This window comes from Carya illinoinensis, chromosome 2 (assembly GCF_018687715.1).
Source record: "Carya illinoinensis cultivar Pawnee chromosome 2, C.illinoinensisPawnee_v1, whole genome shotgun sequence".
In the NCBI taxonomy this organism is placed as follows: Eukaryota; Viridiplantae; Streptophyta; class Magnoliopsida; order Fagales; family Juglandaceae; genus Carya; species Carya illinoinensis.
Genome location: NC_056753.1, coordinates 15,935,762 through 15,962,214, shown reverse-complemented (window position 1 = coordinate 15,962,214; position 26,453 = coordinate 15,935,762). Strand labels below are relative to the sequence as shown.

Genomic DNA, 26,453 nt, shown 5'->3' with positions numbered 1-26,453 from the left:
TATCCGATTTCGGTTCTTAACTTTCTAGTACCGAACCGAACCAGTTTCTAGAATATATCTATATATAAAAATTAATTTTTAGTATTATATAAAATATTTTATATATGTATAGATAATTTTTATATATAATATATTATATATAATTATATACGAAATAATTTTATATTATAATTTATAACATAAAATCTTAATCTTAAATATATATAATTTATATATAATATATATAATTACATTAGCACTTGATTAAAATTAAAAAAAAAAAGGATCGAATCGGACCGATAAAACTATAAGTACCGCTTTAAGAAGATAATCGATTCAATATTAATTTTTAAAAAATGTAAAACTGATATATATCGATTCGTTCTTAAAATTTATATAAAAGTAGATCGAATTAGACCGATTACACATCTAATTTTTATGAAATTTGTAAATATTATTAGTTATAAATTAATTCAAATCAACTAAAAACACCTCAAGCACCGTTGCAACTTATCATCCAAACACCTCCTAGCTTCGTTAGAAAAGTGGGTGCAATGCGTATGCGTGGCAGGTACAACTGTTTTTTTTTATTGGGTGAGCCAGGCACGACTGCTGACGCTGAACTGATTATAATCGAGTTAGGTGGCAACTGGTTTTTATTTCCCTCGATTTCTCAGCCGCTCTGTCCCTTCTTCCTCTTGCAATCTTCTTTCCGTCTGAGAAACTAATTTCAGAGAAACTCCTCCATTTTCTCTTAATCCAAACATGTTTTCGGTTCGCTCAATCTTTGGTCCCCGGCTGAAGAGTTCAATCCTCCTACTGCAATCTTCTTCGGCTTCGTATTCTGCTTCTTCGGCTGCTGCTATTCAAGCTGAGCGAACCATAAATGAAGGTCCTAGGAATGACTGGACCCGAGACGAGATCAAGTCCATCTACGATTCTCCTGTCCTCGATCTCCTCTTCCATGGAGTCAGTGCCAATTCTCTCTCTCTCTCTCTCTCTCTCTCTCTCTTCCTGTTTGTTTTTGTCTACGTTTGGAATGCATTGTTTGGTTCCCTAGAAAATGAATGAAAAACAGGAATACGATTTTTCTATCCCGTTATTTTGCCTTATTTGTGACAGTGTGAGTTTCTTGTTGGAGTCGGCTTTTCATTTGTTTCCGGAAAGATGCAACAATGAGAATGAAAATGAGAATTCTCAGCTGTAACTGCGTACATTCCTTATATTTCGTCTGGGAAGAGTGGACGAAAGATATCCGCTTTCCCATGTTGTCTATTTTGTTTTAGTTTGGCTGCTGAGAAAATGCAAGAAAGCCGTGAATAGTGCTTTAAACAATCAGTTATGCAACAAAGAGAATGGAAATGAGAATTCTCAGCTGTAAAATTCCTTTTATTTCTTCTGGGAAGAGTGGACGAAAGATATATGCTTTTCCATCTTGTCTATTTTATTTTAGTTTGGCTGCTGATAAAATGCAAGAAAGCCGTGTATAGTGATTTAAACAATCAGTTATGCGCAATTTCCCAGGACGCGCAGTTTGCTTTACTTGAGCAAAAGTTGTATTAAAATTTTTTACTATTCATAATAGTATCAAAATTGTCGAAGTTGGATTTTTTTTGGTTGCTGATAAAATGTATGCCTGTTTTTGTTTACTCTTTTGGAAAGAGTGAGAGGAAATAAACTTTCATGCTGTGCGCTATGAACATAATATGCAACTTCCCCCCTGTGCAAGTCGACTCTTTTGTTTAATTATCAAAAACTTTTGCGTATATTGCAGCCCTATTTGCATTAGCTTTCATTCTTTCCCAAATATGTGTCTCATTTGAACAAACAAAATATGTGTTTTTATTACCGTTATCTACTAATTTAAAGTACTACGATTATAATCTGTCAAGTTAAAATTCTTGCTTTGTTAGGCTCAAGTTCACAGACATGCTCACAACTTTAGGGAAGTGCAGCAGTGTACTCTCCTCTCTATCAAGACAGGTGGATGTAGTGAAGATTGCTCGTATTGTCCTCAATCCTCTAGATATGACACAGGACTGAAGGCACAAAAGCTTATGACCAAGGAAGCTGTTATGCAGGCAGCAAGAAAGGTCAAATTTCTGTCTTTGGATGCTTTGCACTGCCCTTGAAAGTTTAGGTCTCCAATAGACTAAGGAATTATGATTGAGTACTAGTTTTGGTATGCTAGGATCTTACTCATATCCTAATTGTTTTACTAGAAGTCAATATTTGCAACACTACTTTACTAGAAAAAAACAATGTTTTACCAAAGCAATATTGCAACATTGTGGTACTGGAAGATAACAATGTTTTACCAAAGCAATGTTGCAACATTTTTTTACTAGAAGCTATAGGCATATCTTTTCCACTGATGATCACGTTTAACATAATATACCTTTCATACCTCTCACCTCTGGCTATGCACCTAAGTTTTATTTTGACCTTTTATGAATGTAACGTCTTGGTAGTTTTTTTTTTTTTTTTCTGGATAAGTAAACGATTGTATTGATAAGGATAGGCATAGCCCAAGTGCACAAAATGGTATACAAGAAAATCATGAACATCAAGTCCATTAAAATCTATAACTATGGCCCCTTAAAATCTATAGTGGGGAAGAGCGAGGGGAAGGGCAAAGGATGTGGATTTATGAAACCAAAGATTATTTCTTGGAACATAAGGGGGCTGAATGAACTTATCAAAAATAAGGGGGCTGAATGAGAAAGATAAATGCCTCATTGCTAGAAATCAGCTTTGTAAATGGAAGGTTGACGTTGTATGTTTGCAAGAAACGAAATTGGCGGTTATTTCCCCTCGTATCATTAGAAGTTTGTGGGGTTGTAGTCAAGTGGGATGGCATTATTTACCGTCCATTGGAGCATCCGGGGGCATATTAGTAATGTGGGACAGCAGAGTGGTGTAGAAAATGAAAGATTTTATGGGAGATTACGTGGCAGCATGCTCATTTAAGAATGTCATGGATGGGTATCAGTGCGCTTTCGCTGGAGTTTATGGGCCTAATCTTGATCGGTTCAAAATTTTACTATGGGATGAGTTGGCCGGTATTGGCAGCGTATGGGACCTACCTTGGTGTATCGGAGGTGACTTCAACGTCACTCGTTTTCTGAGTGAGAGATCGGGTGGTTTGGGCTTCAACCCACCTATGGTGGATTTCTCTAATTTCATCTTTGAACAAAATTGACAGGATATTCCTCTTGCAAGTGGCTCTTTCACTTGGTCTAGCAATTGAGATTGTCCATCTTGGTCAAGGCTTGACAGATTTCTAATCTCACAGGATTGTGAGGCTCATTATTCAGACCTCATTCAGAAGAGATTACCTAGGTTATGTTCAAACCACTTTCCCATCCTCCTGAACTGCAAAGGCATTCGAAGGGGTCCAAGGTACTTCAAATTTGAGAACATGTGGCTGAAGAGTGATGGCTTTGTGGACACAGTACGGCAATGGTGGTCATCTTACCATTTTCAAGGCAATTCTAGTTATATTTTGGCATGTAAATTAAAGTCTTTGAAAAAATATTTGAAGGAGTGGAATGCGCAAGAGTTTGGTAATGTGGAAAGCCAAAAAGTTGTCCTCTTGGAGGAACTTAAGGGTTTGGAGGGTGTGGAAGAGGAGAGGGTATTATCTGAAACTGAGCGGGCCCACAAAACTCAAGTGACTGTGGATATTGAACTGATCTCTCTTTTGGAAGAAATATCTTGGTGAAAAAAATCACAAGCTTATGGTTGAAGGAAGGGGATAGGTGCACTAAGTTCTTCCACCAAGTGGCTAACTCGCATAGGCGGAACAATGCTATAGAAACTCTGATGATAGACAGGGCGGCCTCATCCAACCAAACCGAAATCTCATATCACGTTGTCAATTACTATGATGAGTTGTTTTCGGAACAGTTTTTGTGGAGGCTGAAACGTGATGGGCTGGTTTTTGATGTTCTTGATCTGCAGGCTTTGGAACAACTTGAAAGCCCATTTGAGGAGGTAGAGGTCAGATCGGTAGTTAAAGGTATGGAGGGTGACAAAGCTCCAGGCCCTGATGGCTTTTCCATTGCCTTTTTTCAGACTTGTTGGGATGTACTTAAAGTAGATGTTAGGGGGTTTTTCATGAATTTCATGGAAGTGGGCGGTTCAAGAAAAGTCTCAATGCAACGTTTTTAGCACTCATTCCTAAAAAGCTTGGCGTAGTAGAGGTTAAAGATTTTCATTCCATTAGCCTAGTGAGTGGGTTATACAAAATTTTATCCAAAGTATTGGTGAACAGGTTGAGCAAGGTGATGGCAAGCTTGATTTCAAAGTCTCAAAATGCCTTTGTTCAAGGGAGTCAAATCCTTGACTCGGTACTTATTGCCAATGAGTGCCTGGAAAGTCAGGAGAGCCAGGACTTCTATGCAAGTTGGATATGGAGAAAGCTTATGATCACGTCAATTGGGGATTCTTATTGTATATACTTGAGAGATGTGGCTTTGGCACTAAATGGCGTACTTGGATCCATCAATGTATCTCTACGGTTTGTTTTTCTGTATTGGTGAATGGAACGTCAAAAGGCTTTTCCAAAAGCTCCCAAGGTCTGCAACAAGGGGATCCCCTTTCTCCACTTCTCTTTGTTTTTGTGATGGAAGCTTTTAGTAAAATGATTTTAGGGGCAGTGGCCGATGGATTCCTATCAAGATTCTCAATAGCCTCAAGTTCGCTCAACATCTCTCATTTATTGTTTGCTAATGATACTCTCATTTTTTGCGAGGCCAAAGATGAGCAAATTCGAGCTTTGAGGGCTCTCTTATTATGTTTCGAGACCGTGTCAGGGTTGAAGGTGAATTTGGCCAAATCTGAGGTAGTGCCAGTGGGGCTTATACCCAATGTGGAGAGTTTGGCGTCCATTTTGGACTGCAAGATATCTCAGCTGCCCATGAAATATCTTGGTCTTCTGTTGGGCACAGCTTTTAAATCAAAATCCATGTGGGATGAGGCGCTCGAAAAAATGGAGAGGAAATTAGCCTATAGGAAGCGGATGTACTTATCCAAAGGGGGCCGGGTGACACTTATCAAGAGCACTCTTTCTAAGTTACCAACGTACTTCCTCTCATTATTTGCGCTCCCTGCCAAGGTGGCTCATCGCATGGAGAAACTTCAACGTGATTCCCTATGGGAAGGGATAAAGGATGAGTTTAAATTTTACTTGGTGAAATGGGCTACAATTTGTTCTCCCATCAAAGGAGGCTTGGGAATTCGGAATTTGAAATCTTTCAATTACGCTTTGCTGGGCAAATGGTTATGGAGATATCACCATGAATGGGAGGCCTTGTGGCGAACCATCATTGCTTTGAAGCACGGAGAATCATGGGGAGGTTGGTGTTCCAATGAGGTGAGTGGGCCTCATGGAGTTGGGCTTTGGAAACATATTAGAAGAGGTTGGGACACATGCTGCACATACATGCTTCAAAGTTGGAAATGGAATGAAGGTAAAATTTTGGCATGATTTTATGGTGTGGTGATTGGGCACTCAAGGAAGTTTTTCCTCAAGTCTATGGCGTAGCTAGAAGGAAAGAGGCGTCAATAGAGGATTTAGTTATCATCTCCAATGGCCTTCCTCAATGGAACATTTCTTTCCTTAGAGATGCACAAGACTGGGAAATGGATGAATTTTTGGTGTTCTTTGATCAGGTGTACTCCACTCGTGTGTCTGGGGTAGGTGAAGACAAGATTTATTGGCGCACTTCTAAGAAGGGAGTTTTCACAGCCTGTTCTTTCTATCATTCTTTGACCTTGCACAACTCAGATTTTTTCACATGGAAGAGCATTTGGATGACAAAGGTTTGGACAGCCGCTTTGGGGAAGATTCTGACTAGACAACTTGAGGAAACGTGGAATCATAGTTATGGACTGGTGTTATATGTGCAAGAAGAGTGGTGGGTTCACTAGCCATCTATTACTACATTGTGAGATTGCTATGACCTTGTGGAATGAAGTTTTTGCTCAATTGGGTTTAGCTTGGGTGATGCCGGAAAGGGTATATGACTTTCTAGCCTCTTGGAGAGATATTTGTGGCAACTCTCAAATTGCATCCATATGGAAGATGATACCTCTATGTCTATGGTGGTGCATTTGGAAGGAGTGGAATGCAAGAAGCTTTGAAGATCAAGAGCGATCGATGGAAGAGCTTAGAAATTTGTTTTTCATTATCTTGCTTCATTGGTCGATTGTAATTGATTTTCATGGCATGTCTTTTCATGAATTCCTTATATCTCTAAATTAGCACGCCTAGGCATTGCTCTTGTATATGTCCCGTATACTTGGGCATTTACCTCCTTTTGATTAATAAAAATTTTTACTGATCAAAACAAAAAAAAAAATTAAAATCTATAGCTATAGCGTTGACTTGTTATCTACTTCTCTCCTAGGTAGCATAACCAGATGGCACTGCTTTATGATCCACTTCCTATGGATTAGATGATTATATTCTCCCTTTGGATGTGATAGAATTCATTTCAAATACTGCTAAAATCCTTCTATTGCACATAATCTGTTACCCTTTTCATGGAGCATCATTTGGAAATATTATCGTCTATTGGCAGGCAAAAGAGGCTGGTAGCACGCGTTTTTGCATGGGTGCTGCATGGAGGGACACTATTGGAAGAAAGACCAACTTCACCCAGATCCTAGAATACGTAAAAGAAATAAGGTAAGAGAAAATCATTGGAAATTCTAAACACAAACGAAATAGGGCCATTTTATACTCGTAAGTAAAATATGAGTTTCCCATGGTGCCAAAGAACTTGGACTCTTATTTACTCTATTATGTGACATAGCTGCATTCAGAGTCATGGAAGTCTTTTGCATGATGTAATATGAGTTCTATAAAGATTCGAAGATCGTATCCACCTCTTTGATAAAAAAAATAAAAGGATCATTTAAACAATATGCAATGGAACTTGTTATCTTACCTCTAGAAGATGCTGCAAGATGATTTAATTGGACTCGTTCAATAGGAGTAATTTCTTTTTTTCTTTTTTTCTTTTTCCTCTTTTTATTTTTATTTTTTATTTTTTTTGAGAAGGAAGATTTATACTCTGATCTTTGACAGTAACTGCATTGCTTAGGGATCTGTTGTTCTCCTAAACTGTAACCTTACGGTCATCATGCATGGTCACTTAAATTTCCTTGAAATCATAATGGGATGGAATGTGTTTTGAAACATTTAGCTTCCCATATGGTGGGAGAGACCAATTTTTTAGAGTTGTGATGTCCAAGTAATGACTGGCCTTAGTGCATATACTTGGTCAAATGGATTAGAAGTGAGTTACTCCAAGAAAAATCGTTAGAAATATTTAGAAACTTCCTAAATATGTTTAAATTTTGGTCTAGAATATGGTCTCAATTAACCATTGACAATTCAGTATTTCAAGTCATGTTTCATAATTGATTACCACTTTTTCAATCCATCTTTCATTGAAAGAATAATGTTGGCTGTTTCTGTAGTTTAGTAGGAACCGCTTCATTCAGTGGACTGGTTCATAACTTTAGTAAAGTACATCAGGCAGTTTGTTCTTGTCTTAATTTGGTGGAAATGCCTGTCAATAATGTGCGTATCTTTAAATGTTTTTTTATCTTTTATGTTTACCTCACAATAATACATGCACCACCTCAAAATAATACTTGGGAAATAATAATTATTTTTGTTTGTTGGATTTTTTTCTCGATATGAGATACAAGTGTCTTAGTTGTTGGGTTTCTATTTCGCTAAAGAAGAAACAAAAAGAGAATAAAGATATTCAAGATGGTTGCTAATGGTTTCCAAACAAACATATACACATGCATTTAACCTGCTTCAGGCCTGTAATTTTCAAATTCACATCTATGGCAACCTTGTACAATTTTGAATTCATGGCATTTGTGGGTTTCAGCTATCATTGTGTTACATGCTTTTCTTCCATCATCTTGTTAAATATATGTCAGTGGTATCTCTCATGTTCCAGGGATATGGGGATGGAGGTGTGCTGCACCTTGGGCATGCTAGAGGAGAAGCAAGCTGTAGAACTCAAGAAGGCTGGCCTGACAGCTTATAATCACAATCTTGATACCTCGAGGGAATACTATCCAAACATCATCACCACAAGGACTTATGATGAGCGCCTAGAAACACTTCAGTTTGTCCGTGATGCAGGGATTAATGTCTGTTCAGGTATTTTAAGTTAAACTCTTAAATGCATTGTTATCAAGCATATATAATGCAGAAATTGACTGTTATCAAGCCAAATTTATGCGTTTAATTTACTCTGCTGCTTTCTTCTCCTCCTCTACTTCATTTTCTTCTTGTTCTTCTTCTTTGAAAAGCAAACAAAATTTCATAAAATCACAAAAGGGGGCAAATGTTGACACCAGTGTGCCCTCGCATAATGGAAGATTACATGCCATTTTAGGAATGTAGAGGTGATAGGACAGCAATTTGTGAAGTCAACTGGCGAGAGATTATTTATTATCTTTCTATTTGTCTATTTTAATTTCTTCCCCAAGCAGAGTTGATTTGGTTCCCTAATATAGTAATCACCCAATATTAAGACATTGTTCAAACAGTCTTCCTACATGCTTCCCATGATGCTCTTGAAAACCCTGAGGATGGACATTGTTTAAACACCATTCCCATGATCTTCTCATGATGCATTTTGGAAATCTCAAAAGGATACCGTACAAATAAAGCATCATTCAATGCATCTTCAAGCACGAACTTGGGTGATTTCATCAGTTTGCTTATTTAGGGATTTTTATCTGTTTTCTTAGAAGTTTGTGAAGCGTAGCCATTAGGCACAAACATTGAGTGTTAGTGAATGAAAATTTACGCTTTTTAAATTTTCAGAATAAGGATTTCTTCTTTGATTGTAATAGATTTCCATAGAGCAGCGAGTGTGTATACTTTCTATCTCTTTGATGGGCTTCCATTGGATGGTGAGCTTGTTTCTCTTGAGTGGTGCTTGTGTTTCCTTCTCATTCTCTATTTGTCCAGCATCAAGTTGGTATCATAGCTTTGTTTCCATGGCTGGTCGTGATCACTGTGTGACGGATGTTGAAGGGGCAGCCTGTGAACTTGAGCTTTGCAATGTTGAGGTGGACAACAGTAGAAACATACAATAACTCCAGTTGTGTTTAGTGTGCTATACATTGAGTGCTGCAGCTCCGTTTTGTCGTCATTGTCGTTGACCGAGTGATTAGTATATTGTTTGGAAACATCCTGCGTTTAAACTGGGCCCTGGTTTGGCATGTTTGGGGGAAGAAAAAAAAATTAACTGGTGGGAATGCAATGCAAATTTACCAGATAATCAGTACTGCAGGAAGTAGAAAACAAACAGGGAGAGGAACTTGGTCCGAGTGACTTACAGCCACAGGTCCTGTAAATTCATTTTCTGTTGGTTGCATCTCAGTCCCAGACTAGCTTGGAATGCTTAATCACTTGGAATTCAAGGAAAAAGTATAATTTCTTTTTTTCCTAGGACAAGATTATGATATCAAGACTGACATTTTGGAGTTTGAAGGGGGAATCCATAACAACCAATTAATTTCTTGTCCTAATACCATTGAGAAATTTTTTTTTTTCTTGCAACGATGTTTTGGAATATCACAAGGTGAAGATTGTGATTTAAGCATGTATTGATATGGTGGGAACACAACCTGTTAGGGGAAAAGTTGAATTGCAATGTGGAAAAAGATGAGGAAGGTGCTCAAGAAGAAATTTTGACCTGAAAATTGTAGGCAAGACTTAAAAACTTTCATAAATTCAAGAAAGTAGAATTGTATATAGAAGACTGTACTTCTGGGTTGTATATCCTAAGAGCAATGTGATGTTTTGGAATCAAAGGAAAATATAATTGCCCATTATCTTGGAGAGCTTTGAATTGAGATATGTCATGTTGTACAGCTCTAAATGTTTTGGACCGACAATGTGGTTTCTAATCTTGTAATAAAGGTAGAGAGATAGCTTATGAAATCAGGTGGGAATAGCTTTTGATCATTCAACTGTGACAATGCTTTCAACTGGGGGAATCTTTTCATGCCAAAGCCTCCTTTGTTAAAGACTTATGTATCTAGTGTACCTCATAATTCAGATGTTGTAGCTGTTTAGAACATATAGAAGCCGAGGGTGATTCAGACTATAGTTAAAGAGGATTTGAATGAAGAAGAAGGATCATTTATATCGATTGTGGAGAGTCTCTAGTTACCTACTGTAGATTCAATGCATCCAATGTAGACAAAGATGATTGGATCTGAAACAATATCTTCTGTATAAAGTGTACCTCTCATTAAAGACTTTTTACATGATATGGTGGAATTTGGAAACACTTGTATCATCAAAGATGGTGGACAATTTGAAACTTAAGAAGACAGAAGAAGCATCATCATTCTCACAAGCTTTTCAGACTTTGCAGGGAAAGGAAGTAAGAGTTCGTAGAAGTTGCTTAGTTCAATTTCCCATTGGCTAAAGCCATTTCAGGCATCTCCTTTGAGACAAGCTGATTCAATAGGAACGATCTGCATGTCATTGGTCTCTAACAATTATGGTTGGTCATTGGCACTTTGAAGGGACGATAGTAGGTTTCAGATGAAGATCTGGTTCCCACAACTGAGTTTTGACCCAACATTTAACTCTCAGGCTCGGCTAGGTTGATTCTTTATCTTAACTGATAATCAGACCTTCTTTTGAAGGGAGTGAGCTCCACTTTATCGGCCCTCTAACTTCTAGCCATGTCCTGTGCAGCTCCTGCAAAATGAATGAAGTTCTTCGAGCTTTCTCCTCCAGTGGCTTACATAGTGGTTGGCCTTATAAAGCTCAAGTAACAAAGCTTCCTTGTCTTGCTACTGTCAAGTTTAGCCTTCCTCTTCTACGAAAGCAGGTTGGATAGAAAAGTATTTTACAGAGTGGCCCAATTGCAGCTTAGAGAGACTAGAGGTATGGGTTTGGACATAACCAGTTGCTGGCTTAACCCGTAAGTCTTTAGTCCCAAATTTGGCCTTTCTAAAACCCGATCCACCTCCCTTCTCAACTACACCAGCTGTCTTTGTACAGTAATCATTGTGCTTATAAAACTAGTCTACACTCTTTCCTTCAATGCGACTCCCTCAGCGGAAGCCAAGGGGGGGGCTTCTGCAATGGCATTTCCAACTGTCATTTTAAATTTTTTGAAATTGACATTTTTGCTGCACTACCCACTGGAGTCTCATTATCTTTCACATACTGCCCCTGTGCTGAATTACTGACTGTTGGGTGTTGCTTCTGCCCTGCTAACACCTCTGTGTAGGATGGAGCTCCTTCCTCAATGTACCCATTTTTATTCCGCCTGCAATTACAGTACCTACACCCCCAAAAAACAAAGTCCACCACAAAACTAGTGAGAAGACTGCGGTTTAGACCCAGCACCAATGAACAACTGGAAGAAGGCTCTCACATGCCACAGCTCAATGCACAGAAGGCTTTCCAGCCCTTTCTATCTGTTCCGTTAGAGGTAATAATCAATCTTTTTTGACTATCTGCACCATACTTCCCCACGAGGCCCAGAAACTGATCATACCTGTTGAACACTAATAAAGAAAGGATGCCTATTTCCTAGCCGAGAGGATCTCACAATTCCATTCGCTTTTCTGCTTGAGGCAAGTTTTCCATTGAAGAATTCAACCTTGAAACACTAGGCTGCATTTGGATATTGAGCTGAGTTCTTTATAAAAGGTAGAGAGTTGAGTAGGTGGAATTGGTTATGTGGGGCCTGTCTAAAATGAGTTTAAATGTGTTTGAATGTTAATATGAGTTTAGTACTAATGGAAAATTATAAAGGTTGTGGGTCCCACGTATAAAGATGTGTTGAGTTGAAAAAGGTTGTGGGTCTCGAGTGTAATGAGGTTTTGAGTTGAGATAAGCTAAATAATTTGAGAGTTGGGTGTTTGAATGCTAGACTCGGCTTAAAATTAGACTAAACTGAGTTGATTTCAGCTGAGTCTTGCGACCAAACGGGGCCTAAATGCTACGTTTGGATGTTGAGATGAGTTGAGTTGAGTTGAGTTGTGCATAGTGGTATTTTGTGGGTTCCATTGAGATGGGTTTAACTTTTTTTAGGTTGAGATGACTTTAACTTTTTAGGTTGAAATGTATAAATTAAGTTGAGATGAGTTTAACATTTTTATGGGAAGTTGAAAAAATAGTGGGTCCCATCAATGATTTGTTTGAAATGAATTGAGTTTGATTCAACAACGAAACACAACATTTTGGTGTCCGGTTTAATCCTCAGCTCACTTAGGTGAGTTACTATTCAATCAATATGGAACTCAGACTTCAAGAACCCAATGTGCTGACTTGGCACATATCTCACGTGAATTCAATTATATATTCCAAGAATGTTTACCAATGTGCTGACTTGGCACATTTAATGTCATTCTCTATGCTTCTCGGGAAGTGACACACTGATAATACAGTAATCTGCTTTACAATACATACATTGAGGATGAATAATCTGATACTCTCTCCCTCTCCTTGGTGACTCCCTATCTGCAGCGACTCTCTGTTTACCTCTATTTTTCTTTCCATATTTTTTGCTAGTGTGTATTTCACGCAAATTCTATGAGCTTTGGTTTTTTTCTTTGTTTTTTAAAAAATCTACTTATGCAATTAATTTGTTGAATATGGTTTTCATTGAATCAAAGTTATTTGAGTTGGAGGTAGAGGAAGGAATTTTTGTGGGTCCCATCACTAAAAATAGTAGGGTAAATGCTAATCGATGTCCTAGGTAAACTCCATGGATGGTGCTTCTGCAGTACGAAGCATAAAATTTGTAGAAGGTACCTGATTAAAAAGCTCTTATACCTTAAAAATCTTTAATCCAGATGCTTGAACAACCTTGTTTGTTCTCAGGTTGACTCCTAGCCTTTAACTTGAGCTCCCATGTGTTTATAATCTTAAAGATGCTTAAAACAGATAAATGAATCTCTATGACTTGCTTAATTAAGCTGGAAAATATGATTTACTCTTTGTTTTCTTTTAACAGGAGGAATAATAGGGCTCGGAGAAGCAGAAGAGGACCGAGTTGGTCTTTTACATACCTTGGCAACACTCCCTACTCACCCAGAAAGTGTTCCAATCAATGCATTGGTTGCAGTGAAAGGCACACCTCTTCAGGATGAGAAGGTAACTAAATCTAATTCTGTTCTTCTTAAAATCTATAACATTGGTTATTACATCTAGCAATTCTTGTGCATTCTACAATTTGTATGTGGGTTGCATATTGAGCATGCACAGAGCTTTTAAGGAAGTTCGAGATTTCAGTGCTCAGATGTAGTTGTTTTATCATATGTAGTTGCATTAGGGCTTTATCATCAGGTAAGGGAAAATAAATCATCATCGGGTAAAGAAGCACAAGTACGGTTATTTTATTAGTGATTATTTTGGAGGTTTGTCAGAGGTTATTTCGGAAGTAGATTCCTTTGTGTTGAAGAATTGATCTCCTCTGAGTTTAGTCAAATGGAATGTGTTAAAAGTGGGATTATGTGGATTTTGTGTAATCTATCTAATTTTGTGACAATATTCCTAAATGAGAATGGTAGTATTAGTAGTAATCCTGCAAATTTCATTGTCATTAAACTTTAAAAGTATGCACCATTAGTGTGGAAAACAGACAGGGAACTTCTAAAACAACTGATTTTAATTGTGTAGTTATATCACGTGTTCATTATTCTAGCTAAATATATTCTTTGCTTTAACAACCTCTAGGGGTTGGCTCAAGTGGTAAGGGCCTTAGGTTGTGTTTGGGTAGATCACTTTACTACTATTTAATATTTTATTATTACTTTTTACCACTTTTCACTACTACTTACTACTATTCAATATTTTTATCATTACTTTTTTACTACTATTCACAGATCTTTTGAGATCACCTCAATACCCAAACGTACCTTAATCTTGTTGATATGCTCCCTTCAGATCTAAGATTCGAATCCTTGAATGCAAACAATTTCTAGGGACCATCTCTCATTGGTGTAATGTCAATGATTTACCTGATCTGTGTGCTGGGGACGTGCTACTAGCTAAAAACATGTTACGTTTGTACAGGCTCCAAGATTCCTCACCATCAAAAATATATTCTTTGCTTTGACGACATTTGCACAAATTTTCTCCATACCTTTTAGTGTTTTTAGCAGTGTGAAAGACTCATTTTCGTTTTTCTGTTTTTCTTCAGCCAGTTGACATTTGGGAGATGATTCGGATGATTGGAACAGCACGTATAGTGATGCCCAAAGCAATGGTCAGATTATCAGCAGGCAGAGTTCGGTTCTCCATGCCTGAGCAGGCATTATGCTTCCTTGCCGGTGCAAATTCAATCTTCACGGGCGAGAAGCTATTGACAACTCCTAATAATGATTTTGATGCTGATCAACTCATGTTCAAGGTGCTCGGACTTGTGCCTAAAGCACCCAGTTTTGGCGAGAATGCAGAAAAGGTCTATGAGACTGAGGAAGCCGTTTCGATTTAGGGTTAAAAAGAACCTTGTCAAAGGAAGTGTACGTCTGTTTCTCAAAGAAAGTGTGTATGTCCATTCTTTTAGGAACGTGCCTCCCTGCTGTTATGGAGGAAGTAGAATACTACTTTTATCTCACAATTTTGTGTTGTGGAATTAGAAGCTACATTCGGTCTCGTTAACTGGCAATGTTGAGCTCAAGTAATTTAATGGTAGGAATAAACTAATATTGAATGATTCTTCTGAAAACATTAGGCCACATCAAATTCTAGTCACATTTAGAGTTGCGAGAAGCTACGAGACATCATTTCATATCACGCACACTTCTCTTTTACGGCCAGTTAGGGCAAGGATTATGACACACAGAGAGTCAGCCTGTAGAGATCCATCTTTCAGATGTTTAAGACAAGGCGGCAAAAATGCTGAAACGTACCCAGCTAAGACATCTAACCAAAGTCAAGGATAATATTCTCAACTTCAGTGCATGAATGCATCCATCTTTTGGTATCATTTGATCGTTTTAGGAGTGTGGATACTTCAACACTATTAGTGCTTCCTTGTAACCAAGTTTTGGCCTTTCAGACTCTAATGTGATTAGGATAAGGTTCGGGATCTTAGAAGTAGTTGTTTCTACATAAACCACCAAATGAACTCATAAATGATATCTACGCTTGTGTTCTAAAAAATACTAGTTATAATGTGATGATGAAGCCAGTTTTGCATGGTCTTGAGTTAGGATTTTGATGAATTGGCAAGATAAGATCGTGCCAGTGGGTTGCTACTGCCCTCACAACGCAATGATCGTTAGGAGAGAACATTGGCATTAGTGTTTGTGATTCAATCTTTTTGTTGTTTTATCAATTTTCTTCTTCCCTTTGGATTTTTCCATCCTTAGGCAAAAAAAAAAAATTGTACTATACGCTGTTTGCATGCATCAGTGGAGAAGTTTAGAGGCGTTTTAATTAGGAAGATCAAGCATATGGATTCATTCGTGGTGCTTGAACTTGAACACTTCTTTGGGACTAATGATCATCTCATGGTGTCTAGGAAGGAACTTTGACGAATGTTATTGTTCGACAAAAATGGTCGGGACACAATTAGTACACAACTAGCGTACCACCATATAATAAAATATTATTTTTTGAAAAAATGTGTTGACTATTGCTTTGATTTTGGTATATTTCAATTTTTAAAATAATAATAATAATAATAATAATAATAATAATAATAATAATAATAATAATAATAATAGGGTTTTTACTCTTACACAACTTTAGCATAGTTATTATTTAAAAAAAAGAATTTTCACTTTAATTAAATCACATCATCTGACAATCACCCGTTCAAGTACAAGAAAATTATATTTTTAAATTTATCCATTTTTCTTAAAGATTTTTTTTTTCCTTTAAATTTTTTTTTCTTTAAAACAATCAGAAAACCGGTTGAACCAGATTGGACTGAATCTCAGGTTGAGCAAATGGAATTTTTCTAAATAAGTATTCCTAGCATTTCTACTTTTATTTATTGCCAACACTGTTGCAAAAATTAAACCCTTTCTCACCCAAGTGATTAAATGTAAAAACTCCTCACCATCAGAGCTGCCCATGCCACAACGTGGTTGTTAAGCTTAGCTTGGCACAGAGTGTGTTAAAACGGCCAACGGGCACGACATCGCCACCACCAGGGTTTTCTGCAGCCAAAACGTGATCCTCAGTCATTGGTTGCTTGACTACCAACATCTCGGCCAAGCACACTGGCATCCACCCCATCTCAGCCACCATATGCAAGTGAGTATCCAACCATCTCAGCCATGCACGCGAACAACCACTCGCATCTAGGCCACCTACATCTTGGCTCAAGCATCTTGGCCGCTGGTGACTCTGCCATGCTAGCGGGCAACAGCCCACTAAACAAATGGGCCTCAGCGTTGTTTGGCCTGAGTTACAACTTGGCCTGAACAACTACTTGACTTGAGCGCTTCTGCTCAGACACAACTTCCTCGGCCTTGATGGTTCTCTAGCCACAAAGTTCTACAACAATGGTGCCCAAACACAAAGTCTCTCAGCATCACTATCAGAACTACCCACCCATGAAGTTACATGCTAGAGAGAGAGGTAATGAATGTCACATGTTGCATGTCCCATGCAATAGTCAACCCAAATGGTCCAAGTTACACAATATATGTTGAACAAGCTATTCAAGAGAGAGAGAGAAGAAGAAGAAGGAAACAACAACCGGCAACGAGTAGTTTCAGTCAAGCAAAAATCGGCTATAACGACTAAAACACCCTGGTTTATCTCCTTCAAAATTTATGTGAATTTCATTTTTCCTAACCAAATTGATTATTATGACATGAAACACCAATTACATAGCCCCACTCGAGCACCACTCAAATGTCTCAATATGTATCCATTGGAATAAACTACTTGGCATCAACATGCATGCAAACAACTCCCCCAGTAGCAAATAGTCTCAGCAAAATAAAGAGAAGAAGAAACAAGAAGAAGAAGAAGAAAAATCAACGATGTACAAACTCAGTCAAGCGAAAATAAGAAATAATGGCCTCATCGCCTTGTCTCTTTTCACAAAACTCCTCTAGTTTCCATAGGAATCTCAGTGTTAGCACACCTTGGGAACATAATTTGTCAGGACTCACCTACTCAACACGGAACATCAATTGCATTGCCCAACTTGGGTACCGCTAAGAGGTCTCAATATGTCTCCATCTGAATAAATTTCTTGGCATTAACATGCATGCGGGCATCTAAGACCTTTGTCATCGTCGAAACATAGCTGCCCACAGGCCTCATTGGTGTGCCTCAAGCCTTCATCACACTCCAGCTAGACGATTCAAGTTTGCAGATATTGCACTTGTGATTGGGGATAATCGACGCTAACTAGTTTGGCTTTTTTAGCACGGTCAAACATCTCCTCCATTACCTTCCCCTGAGTGTCAGCAGGCGAGTCCAGCCCTTCAACTGCCTAACCTCCCTCAGAGAGAAGCGTGGATCCAGTCTCTCGGCTACCCAACTACTTTACCTTCCCATTGAGACTCAACATGCGTGTTCAGCCTTTCGACTGCCCAACATTCCTCACGGCAAAGTGCTGGTCTAGCCTCTTGGTTGGCCAACTACTTTACCTTCCCATTGAGAGTCAATAGGCAGGTATAGCTTTTCGATTGCCCAACCACACTCATGGCAAAGAGCGGGTCCAATCGTACTTGTGCCATAACCATAGCCAACGAGTTACCTTCGAGAACGAGCCTTTGAGCCTTACAACCACCTCGCACAAGTTACCTTCAGGAACGAGTTGACGGGCTCATCAACTACCTAAGAAAGACCCAGGGGGTCAACGAGCTTCCTGACCACTTAGTGTAGATTACTACAAACAAACTCTAACCCCAATAGCAAAATGAAAACATAAATAACAATTGTCACCAAGGGGCAAAAAGTCACTAAAACTATTGAAAACAAAAACGTTGGAAGGATAAATGCTCTTTGCTAATGATAAACATTCATACAAAACGAACTCAAAACCAACTTTACCTTCTCGTAGAGTGTCAACTGGCTGGTTTGGCCTTTTTGACTACCTAACCTCCCCGAGGCGAAGCACGGGTCTAGACTTTCAACATCCTGACCTCCCTTGTGGTGAAGTGCGGGTCCAACCTGCTTGACCTTATTACCTTCCAGTTGAGAGTCAACAGGCGAGTCCAGCCTTTCAACTGCCCAACCTCCTTCACAACGAGTCAACAAGTGAGAAAGGTCAGGGGCCGCCCTACAATGATTGCTCGGTCTCGTTGGTGACCACTAGGCAAGCAAATTTCTTGACTGCCCGACCTCACCTATCCACAAAGGGTTAGGGACCACCTGACTTCCTACGCTCGCACCTAATGCGATCGTGTACACCTTCTGCTTATCTCGCCAAGCTGAGCTCCATGCTCGCACCTAACGCAATCATATACACCTCCCACTTATCTCACCAAGTCGAGCTCCGCGCTCACTCATACTGCGATTGAGTACACCTCCGATTATATCATCAAGCCAAGCTCTGTGCTTGCTTCAAATAGGTCAAGTACACCTCCAGCTTATCTCACCAAGCAGAGCTTGAATTCGCTTCTAACACGATCAAGTATACCTCCCTCTTATCTCACCAAGCCCATCTCTCGCCAAAGCTAAGCTTCGTGCTTGCACTTAACGCGGTCAAGTACATTTCTTGCCTAGCCTCGATCTAAAAAATCTTTAGCATTTAACGCAAGCGAAACTAGAAACAAGGGATCCACTACTAAAATTTATTTCTCTACGGACTTCTGCGGACTATCTCAATCGCATATTTTATCTTTAAAGATTCTCAATACCTTCTTCTGGAGCAAATTAACCTTAAGAATTGCAAGCAACTAGAGGGGATAAAATATCCCTAGCCCAAAGTGGCTTTCCAAAGCGTAGCCCAAGGATGGGGTTCTCATTAGGAGGGAAGTGAGAGATGAGTAAAGGAGGGGACAAAAGGTTGGGGGAAAAAAAGATTGTCAGGAGGGAAAAGATGAGATGTGATTAGGGGAGAAAAAAAAAAACCGGATTGAACCAATGTTTTTGGTTCGGTTCAAAATTGGTTTGGTGCAGTATCGGTTTCATTTTTCTTAAAACTAGTTGAAAACGATCTAGTTCCTGTTTTCCTTTTTTTAACACCGAACCAGACTGGACCGATTCACACACATATATTTTAATTTTCTATATTATATATAATTCATATAATTATATGTAAAATAATTTTATATTATATGCAAAATTGCTAATTAATATAACATTGAATTTTAAAATCATATTATTCATGTATAATAATAATAATCTAGTGATATAAAATTAATATAACATTTAATATAATATAATATAAAATTTATTTTATAAATCGTAATATAACATATGACCAAATGTTGGATATAACATTATCAACATTTGATCATATGTTATTAATATAAAATTTAAGGATAAATATATTTTACAGCATAATAAATTATAATATATATTCTTTTTGATAAATATATTTATATACATTTAATCATGTACACTCATATAAAAAGTGTTTATAACCACCGTATTATCACTAACACATATGTAACCAAGCATATTATCACTAAAATATATAATCAAAGATATAAATAAGTTAGACACTAACATACAAAATCAAGTACTATATCACAATATGATACTATATATAATAGTATATACTAATACTAACACTAATACTATTAGTAATCCACTATATATAAATAACTATATAAACCACTATATCACTCATTATATCACTATAGTATAGTTATATTGACTGTATAATTCACTAATACTATACTAAAATTGAAAAAATCTTATGGCAATCAGTAAAACTAACAGTATCGATTTATAAGTGTAACCAATGCGGTATCGATTCTTCAAATCTTAAAACTGGTGTATACTGGTTCGGTTATAAAATATATCCAAAACCAGACTGAACCAGATGGTTAGTAAGGTCATGACAACTACTTAAGAAAACTTTTATTCATCTATCAAACTAACTTAACGTTGCATATTGTCCATGAATATGTCAAACCACCACTTAATTGTTGGTTTAATTATTTATTTATTTATATTATTTATTGGTTTTTGGTTTTTTTTTTTTTTTTATTGTGTTTTTGGTTTTTAATGTTATAATGATACGTTACCAGCAGCTCATGATTATGGAATCAAATAGATATGTCAGTTCAAGATAAAAGGAGAAAGTCTGGGTAGAAAGAAGAAGATCATGATGTGGGGTCTAATTAAATGAAAAATATCATAGAAACTTGGTAAGCAAGATATTTTGGTTAAGAGTTGCGTGCATCAAAACAACTTACTGGATTTGTTTTTAAACAACTTCTATCACGAGAGATACGTACGTCTTGTGGGTTTGGATTTTCAACATTTGAGCAGAGATAACATAGGTATCAGATCTTATGCTTCTGCTTCTCCTACAATCAAGGTCGTCTAATGTCATCTTGATGGACATCTCTATTTCTGATCTGCACTCTCATCTTTTTAAGAGTAAAATGATGCTTACATATACAAAATTAGTTCACCTGATTTTATTTTTTAAAGCTAAATTGCCACTAAGCTTCTCAATTGGACTTCTTATCATGATGTTAAAAAACAATCAAATTCGGTACTCGTTTGATTACATAGATGAGATAAAATAAAAAATTTATGAATAGTAATGAGATAAGAAAAAATTTAATTGTAAGCAATTCTGTATACCAATATGCATACACATCCAACGTGATTAATCAAAAAATCAGATTTTAATAAAAATGATTTTAATTTGAATTTTGAATATGATGACAATAGCTAGTAACAGACCAAAAATTTGTTTTAGAGGGGTCAAGTGAAGCTAAAAGTATAAAATTATGTTTTTATTCTATTTCTCCATAATTTTTTTTTATAATATAAAACTATCAGGTAATAAGATTTAAAATAAAATTCAAATACGTCTAATGTAACCTATGTATTAAAAATATATATAATGTGTTAAAGACAATATATCATCGAAATAACAAAAAAATATAAGTAAATAATCTATAAGATCCAAATAATTTTGTAAAAGAGAGCCAAATTAATTTTTTAGAGAATGAGCCAACACGAGATAAAATTAATATTATCTTATTAAATCATAAAATATTATTATGTATTAAATTTTTTTTCAAACTTTAGGAGGGCCATGGCCCTCCCGAGGACCTTAATAAGTCCGTCACTAGCAGCAATATTGGTACGTAGATTGGTAAGCGAATTTGTTTATAGGTAGAAAAACTCATAAGATAATTTGTTAATAATAGTAAAATAGTTTGAGTTAAGATTTTTATAAGATTTAAAAAAATGAGAAAAAAAGTTAAATAAAAAATTATAAAGTTAAAAGAAAGTTAGAATATAATTTTTGTTTTAATTTTTGAAAATTTTAATTGGCTTTTATATTTTGTTTAGAAATTTGAAAAAATTATAATGATTAGATAATGTTTAAATGAAAAAGTTAAAAAAAATTAAAAATTTAAAATTTAAAAATATTTGTGTTTAAATAATATTTGAATATAATATAAGATGAAATAAGACAGTTTCAAAAATTTGTGAGTCACAAACCTTTTTTCATGTCATTTACTCCTTTTTTTTTCTCTACCTAATAAAATGTTTACTTGCATGGGGAAAAAAAATTTATATGCAACTCGTCGGAACGGAAAATAAATAAATAATCACTTTAAAAAAATAAATAAATACAAAATTCATATAAAAAAAATTTAATTTTTTAAAACAAACCCATTTTTTCTTTTAAAGAGATTATATAATGTTTACGTACTCCATAACTACATGTATTATTGCTAGACAGAAAAACATGAGACTTGACTCGCCACATTTATAAAGCACTTAAAAGATTCATAAAGTAAAATTATTAATATTATTTTAAAAATGCATTTTTAATATAATTTTTAATATTTTATAGACGTGCCATGTCTAGTTGTTGGCGTTTCTAAAGGTTCAATTTGATCGTTTTTAAAACTCCTGAAAGTAAAAAGATAAATAAATAAATAAACAATAATTTGAGTTTGAGGTAAACAACAGATACCAATTTTATTTTATAAACAAGTAATAATACTGAAAGTTCACTAATAAAAGCATAAACATGTGAAACTCAAAATAAACTTAGCCCTTAACCCCTGAGAACTAAATCAACCAGTTTTTATCGAATTCATACAGCCATTCAACATTAGTTATCTCTGCCCGATTGCTCAAATTGATGCATAGCTTGTATATAAATATATATATATATATATATATATATGATACATCCCTTAAAATCTGGGTATAAAATACCTAAATAAACCCATTAAAAAAATGTATTTGTTCTTAGTCGTCAATTGTGGGCAAACATGTTTTCACCGAGGAAAGTGGCATGAAATCGAGGAAACTTAAGATCTGGAGTTCAATGATGTTATACAACATAGCACTCCTTGTTTCTCCCTCTTCCCCATTGCTCCTGCAGTCTCAAGCTGATTGGGAATTCATACATCCATAGGATGAATAAGCATAAGTTAGCACACTTTGCATTTTCAGTATCACAGAGCCATGACTTTTCATTCTAGTGTCAGGATACCTCAGAAAATGCAGAGGTCTGCAAGAGGCTGGTTAAACTCTAATGAAGGCTCTCTCTCACCTCTGCATAAAACCAACAGCTAGGTTCGAGTTCAGAGCCATAAATAAAGACTGAATAGGCCTAAAACGAACACGCTGAAAATATATATATATATATTCATTCAGATCCTTGTTTATTCAAAATTGCTAAAAAATAATATAATATTAACCTCAGAAGAATTTAAGTCAGACTCAGTTGGATTTTGGTTAAATTCCAACCAGACACCTTCTTCTTCCTCTTAACTCTACTTCACTAAAGCCTGCCCAGTTCTCAGTTGGGTTCAGCAGGTCTATATTTCCGGCTAAAAAAATGCAGGAACATTAGCTCCTGAAAAAAAGTTTCTCCTGGAGGGATAACTGTAGCGAAAGCTCCACAAGAAGGTCCAGGTTGATGACAGCCAATTGCAAAAAAAATGTTTCATTTTTTTCCCTTCTTTAGCTGCATAATTTAACAGTACATGCCACAGCTTGCGCCCAAAATTTAAGCCTTGCCTTGACATCTTCCGGATGATCGCCTGGACAGAAAAGGCATCAGAATGTGTAAATCAGACGCCAGATGTTCACATGGATTGAAGTCACAAGACACTCGGAAAATAAACAGGAAAAAATTCCAAAGAAGGTATATGATGGCTACGAATTAGTTTCCGAAAACAAGGCAAACATATAAGCGTAGTTGGAAAAGTCAATATGATTTGGTCTAAGAATCCTCATATTTCACTCATAGATATCATCGTTTGATCTGATGAACATCTAATTAGAGAGAATAAAACCATAACTCGAAGATTAACTTCAGAATGATGCCGATACAAGAAAAAAAAAAGAATAGAAGAAACCCAGTTCATCAATTCAGCTAAAGGATACCTTGAGCAGGCTATATTTCAAGTCTTTATCCAATTTCGTATAGAATGAAAATAACTCGAGGAAAATTCATCACAGTACTTCAAAAATAAAGCACGCGGCTTATCACTCCATCGACAAAAAACCCCTTAATCCACGAAAATCGGGGGGTAACCAAAAATTTCCACTCAAGAATCAAAGAAACCCAGAGCATTGCCGAACCAAAACGCTTCACAGGGAGATTATATATCACCCCAAAGCAAGAACATCCATTGACAAGAAAAATTAAAACTTGTCCAAGAAAATAAATAAGACAGAGTACTCACCGGGACTGGAGATCCTCCAATTGGCAATCGGGCTCGCAACAGAAGAGAAGGAGTCCCTGGCCGCCGCATCAGCATTCTCTGGCAACTTCTGCTGTTCGTCCATGAACTTCTGGCTCATGGAATAGCAGAGCTCAAGCGCAGGCAAGGTGTTGCAGAGCTCAGGGATTTCATCATAGCTGAACCCAAAGCCAAGATCCAAGCACCCTTTGAGCTCATCTAGATCATCATCCGTCAAGCTTTTGGTCCTCGTGAGGTCGTCTTCATCCGCAGGCTCAACGTAACCTTCAAGCAAAACCTGGCTTTTCTTGTTCTTCTTGTTACTGACATTCAATTTAACCCACTCTTCGTCTTGGTTCAGAATCCCAGCAGTAGTGCTTTGGGTTTGGCTTTCCAAAGTTTCGTCTTCTGGGTTATGGTGGAATCCGATTGTGGAGGAAACCCGAGACTTAGATTCACAAGGAGAGTCCGCCATCTCTCTCTCTCTCTCGCGGAAACTACTACTCTGTTTCCTGAGCGGATCCAAGAGCTGGAGGGAGGCCACTTTTAAAGCAGCATTGAGAGGGAGGGCAGATAGGGTTTTTTACTCTTTTCTTTTTATTTTTCTTTTCTATTTGACTCCTTCTGTCCTTCTAGATAACTCCGTTTGACAAAACTCAAGTTTTTTAAAAGTAAAAAATTATTAATTTTTTAAAATAAATTAAAAACATAATAAAATCATTTTATTGATTATTATCAAATAAATTATTTTATTCAACGGCCTTACACTATAAATCTGTTTAAAAAAATAAAAATATAAAAACAATTGTGTGATTTAAGACTGCTGAATAAATTTTTTTATTAAATATAATTTTGAAATTAAAATTTTTAATATGTTTTTCATTTTTACATGTTAATTTATTTTTATTTTAAGAGGCTTCAATCATGATAACATTGTTGTTCATTGCCAAAAATATATATATATATATTGTTGTTTAAAATATTATTTAGATTTATGTTCCAATTTTGATAGAATAATATCGATTGAAAAAAAAAACACACAAACACAAACACACAATACAATCATATTCTACAGAGGATATATCTTTTTGAATAATGTTACATACAGTTACTTTTACGTACTTTCTGCACACTCCACTGATATGATTTATTGGATTAATTTTTTTTAATACACAACTAATCATATTACTGGAGTGTATAAAAAATACGCAAAAGTAACTGTACATAAAATATTTGTATCTGTTTTATTCATATAAACTCAAGCATAACTCAGACAACATTTTTTTCCTTTATAATAAATAAATGTGTTTTTTTAAATAACTTATATAGTACAATATTATCTATAAAAAAATATTAATTTATGATTTTTTATACCTATGTGAAATAAATAAAATTTTATAAAATTAAAATTCATTTCTAACGGACTAGAGTATTAGACTATTTTGATAATACTCTATTATTATTTATTATTTTATCATAATTTTTTATTTACTTTTTATTATTATTTACTATTATTTAATATTTATTATTATTATTTTATTACTATTTACAAAATATTTAATATCGTCTCAATATCCCAATGCACACTATATTTATTATTATTATTATTTTATTACTATATTAGAAAGTGCTAAGCTATACAAAATCCTTAAGCTAAAAATTTAGTATACGAAATATTATATTAAAATATATTAATTTATAATTTATTTTATATAGATTTTTTGTTTTAGATTAAAAATTAATAAAACTAAAATATAGTAAGTGTAATTCCTTTTTTGTTTTTATTTAGCTCTGATTTTTAATGAATATGTATGTAGGCGCATGAAGATGGGGATGCTGTGTGAATAATTAAGGTGATGACGTGGACGGGGGAACAGCTGTACCACTGGGTGGAACAAAAAGGTTAGGTGGGTGGGACCCCTCATATAGGATTGGCAGGGGTTCCACCAATGGTGTTGAATTATTTTCGTCTTTTTTGTAGAGTAAGGTTAGCTACATTCTATATAATTTCATAATTATTTATTTTTTAATACTATTCATTATCTCTTAATATAATATTAAATAATTATAAATTATTTATTATATTTTATTTATAATTTATTGTTTAATATCATATTATAAAATAATTATATAATAATAAAAAATAAAAATAATATTATATACAATCATAAAATATATAAATATCGTATAATTATTTTAAAAAAATAAAATTTATGATTAAAAATTTAATTTTTTTATATAAATTTTATATTAATTTATATTTTTTAGGTATCTGAACTTCAATTTTTTCCTTCAAATGGAATTTGTTGTATTGTTTTTTGGTTTTGGAAGATTGTAAACAGTTTTTCTTCAAATGCGATCTTCTTCTAATTTTTTTTTTTTCTTTTTCTGTTTCTTCACTTCACCGTTCGGTTTCAGTATCCCAAATTAAATAAAACGAATCGTTTCACTATAGATCTATGTAGACAACTGCAAAACGCCTGCACAAGCCAACTGCATTTAAAATTTTCTTACATACAATATATATATGAAAAATGATATTTATAATTTTACGATATGGTAGTCCATACAACTCTCGTGCACTCTCTTTAAAAAGAACGGATAATATGAGACTGACATAAAAACAAATATAT

At 35.7% G+C, this 26,453-nt stretch overlaps 2 protein-coding genes across 2 annotated transcripts; one reads left to right on the top strand and one right to left on the bottom strand.

Moving 5' to 3' along the window:
- The first annotated feature begins 606 nt into the window (after nt 1–606).
- LOC122300184 (biotin synthase, mitochondrial) lies at nt 607–14,739 on the top strand. Its single transcript, XM_043110665.1, has 6 exons — nt 607–948; nt 1,893–2,072; nt 6,567–6,673; nt 7,968–8,173; nt 13,014–13,153; nt 14,202–14,739. Exons 1-6 carry the CDS (start codon nt 745–747, stop codon nt 14,493–14,495), a joined length of 1,131 nt encoding a protein of 376 aa, XP_042966599.1. The 5' UTR covers nt 607–744; the 3' UTR covers nt 14,496–14,739.
- An 8,000-nt stretch (nt 14,740–22,739) lies between these two features.
- On the bottom strand, nt 22,740–24,351 carry LOC122300183. The gene is made up of 2 exons (XM_043110664.1): nt 23,824–24,351; nt 22,740–23,175 (listed from the first exon to the last, which is right to left on the bottom strand). The coding sequence occupies exons 1-2, from the start codon at nt 24,293–24,295 to the stop codon at nt 23,096–23,098; spliced, it is 552 nt and encodes a 183-aa protein (XP_042966598.1). The 5' UTR covers nt 24,296–24,351; the 3' UTR covers nt 22,740–23,095.
- Between the last annotated feature and the right edge of the window lie 2,102 nt (nt 24,352–26,453).

Excerpts from the sequence above, each read along its gene's own strand:
- LOC122300184 (XM_043110665.1), top strand. The coding sequence starts at position 745 with ATGTTTTCGGTTCGCTCAATCTTTGGTCCCCGGCTGAAGAGTTCAATC. Across the intron at positions 949-1,892 it reads TCGATCTCCTCTTCCATGGA|GCTCAAGTTCACAGACATGC; the intron begins GTCAGTGCCAAT and ends TTGCTTTGTTAG. Across the intron at positions 6,674-7,967 it reads GAATACGTAAAAGAAATAAG|GGATATGGGGATGGAGGTGT; the intron begins GTAAGAGAAAAT and ends CTCATGTTCCAG.
- LOC122300183 (XM_043110664.1), bottom strand. The coding sequence starts at position 24,295 with ATGGCGGACTCTCCTTGTGAATCTAAGTCTCGGGTTTCCTCCACAATC. Across the intron at positions 23,176-23,823 it reads TTGGAGGATCTCCAGTCCCG|GCGATCATCCGGAAGATGTC; the intron begins GTGAGTACTCTG and ends TTTTCTGTCCAG.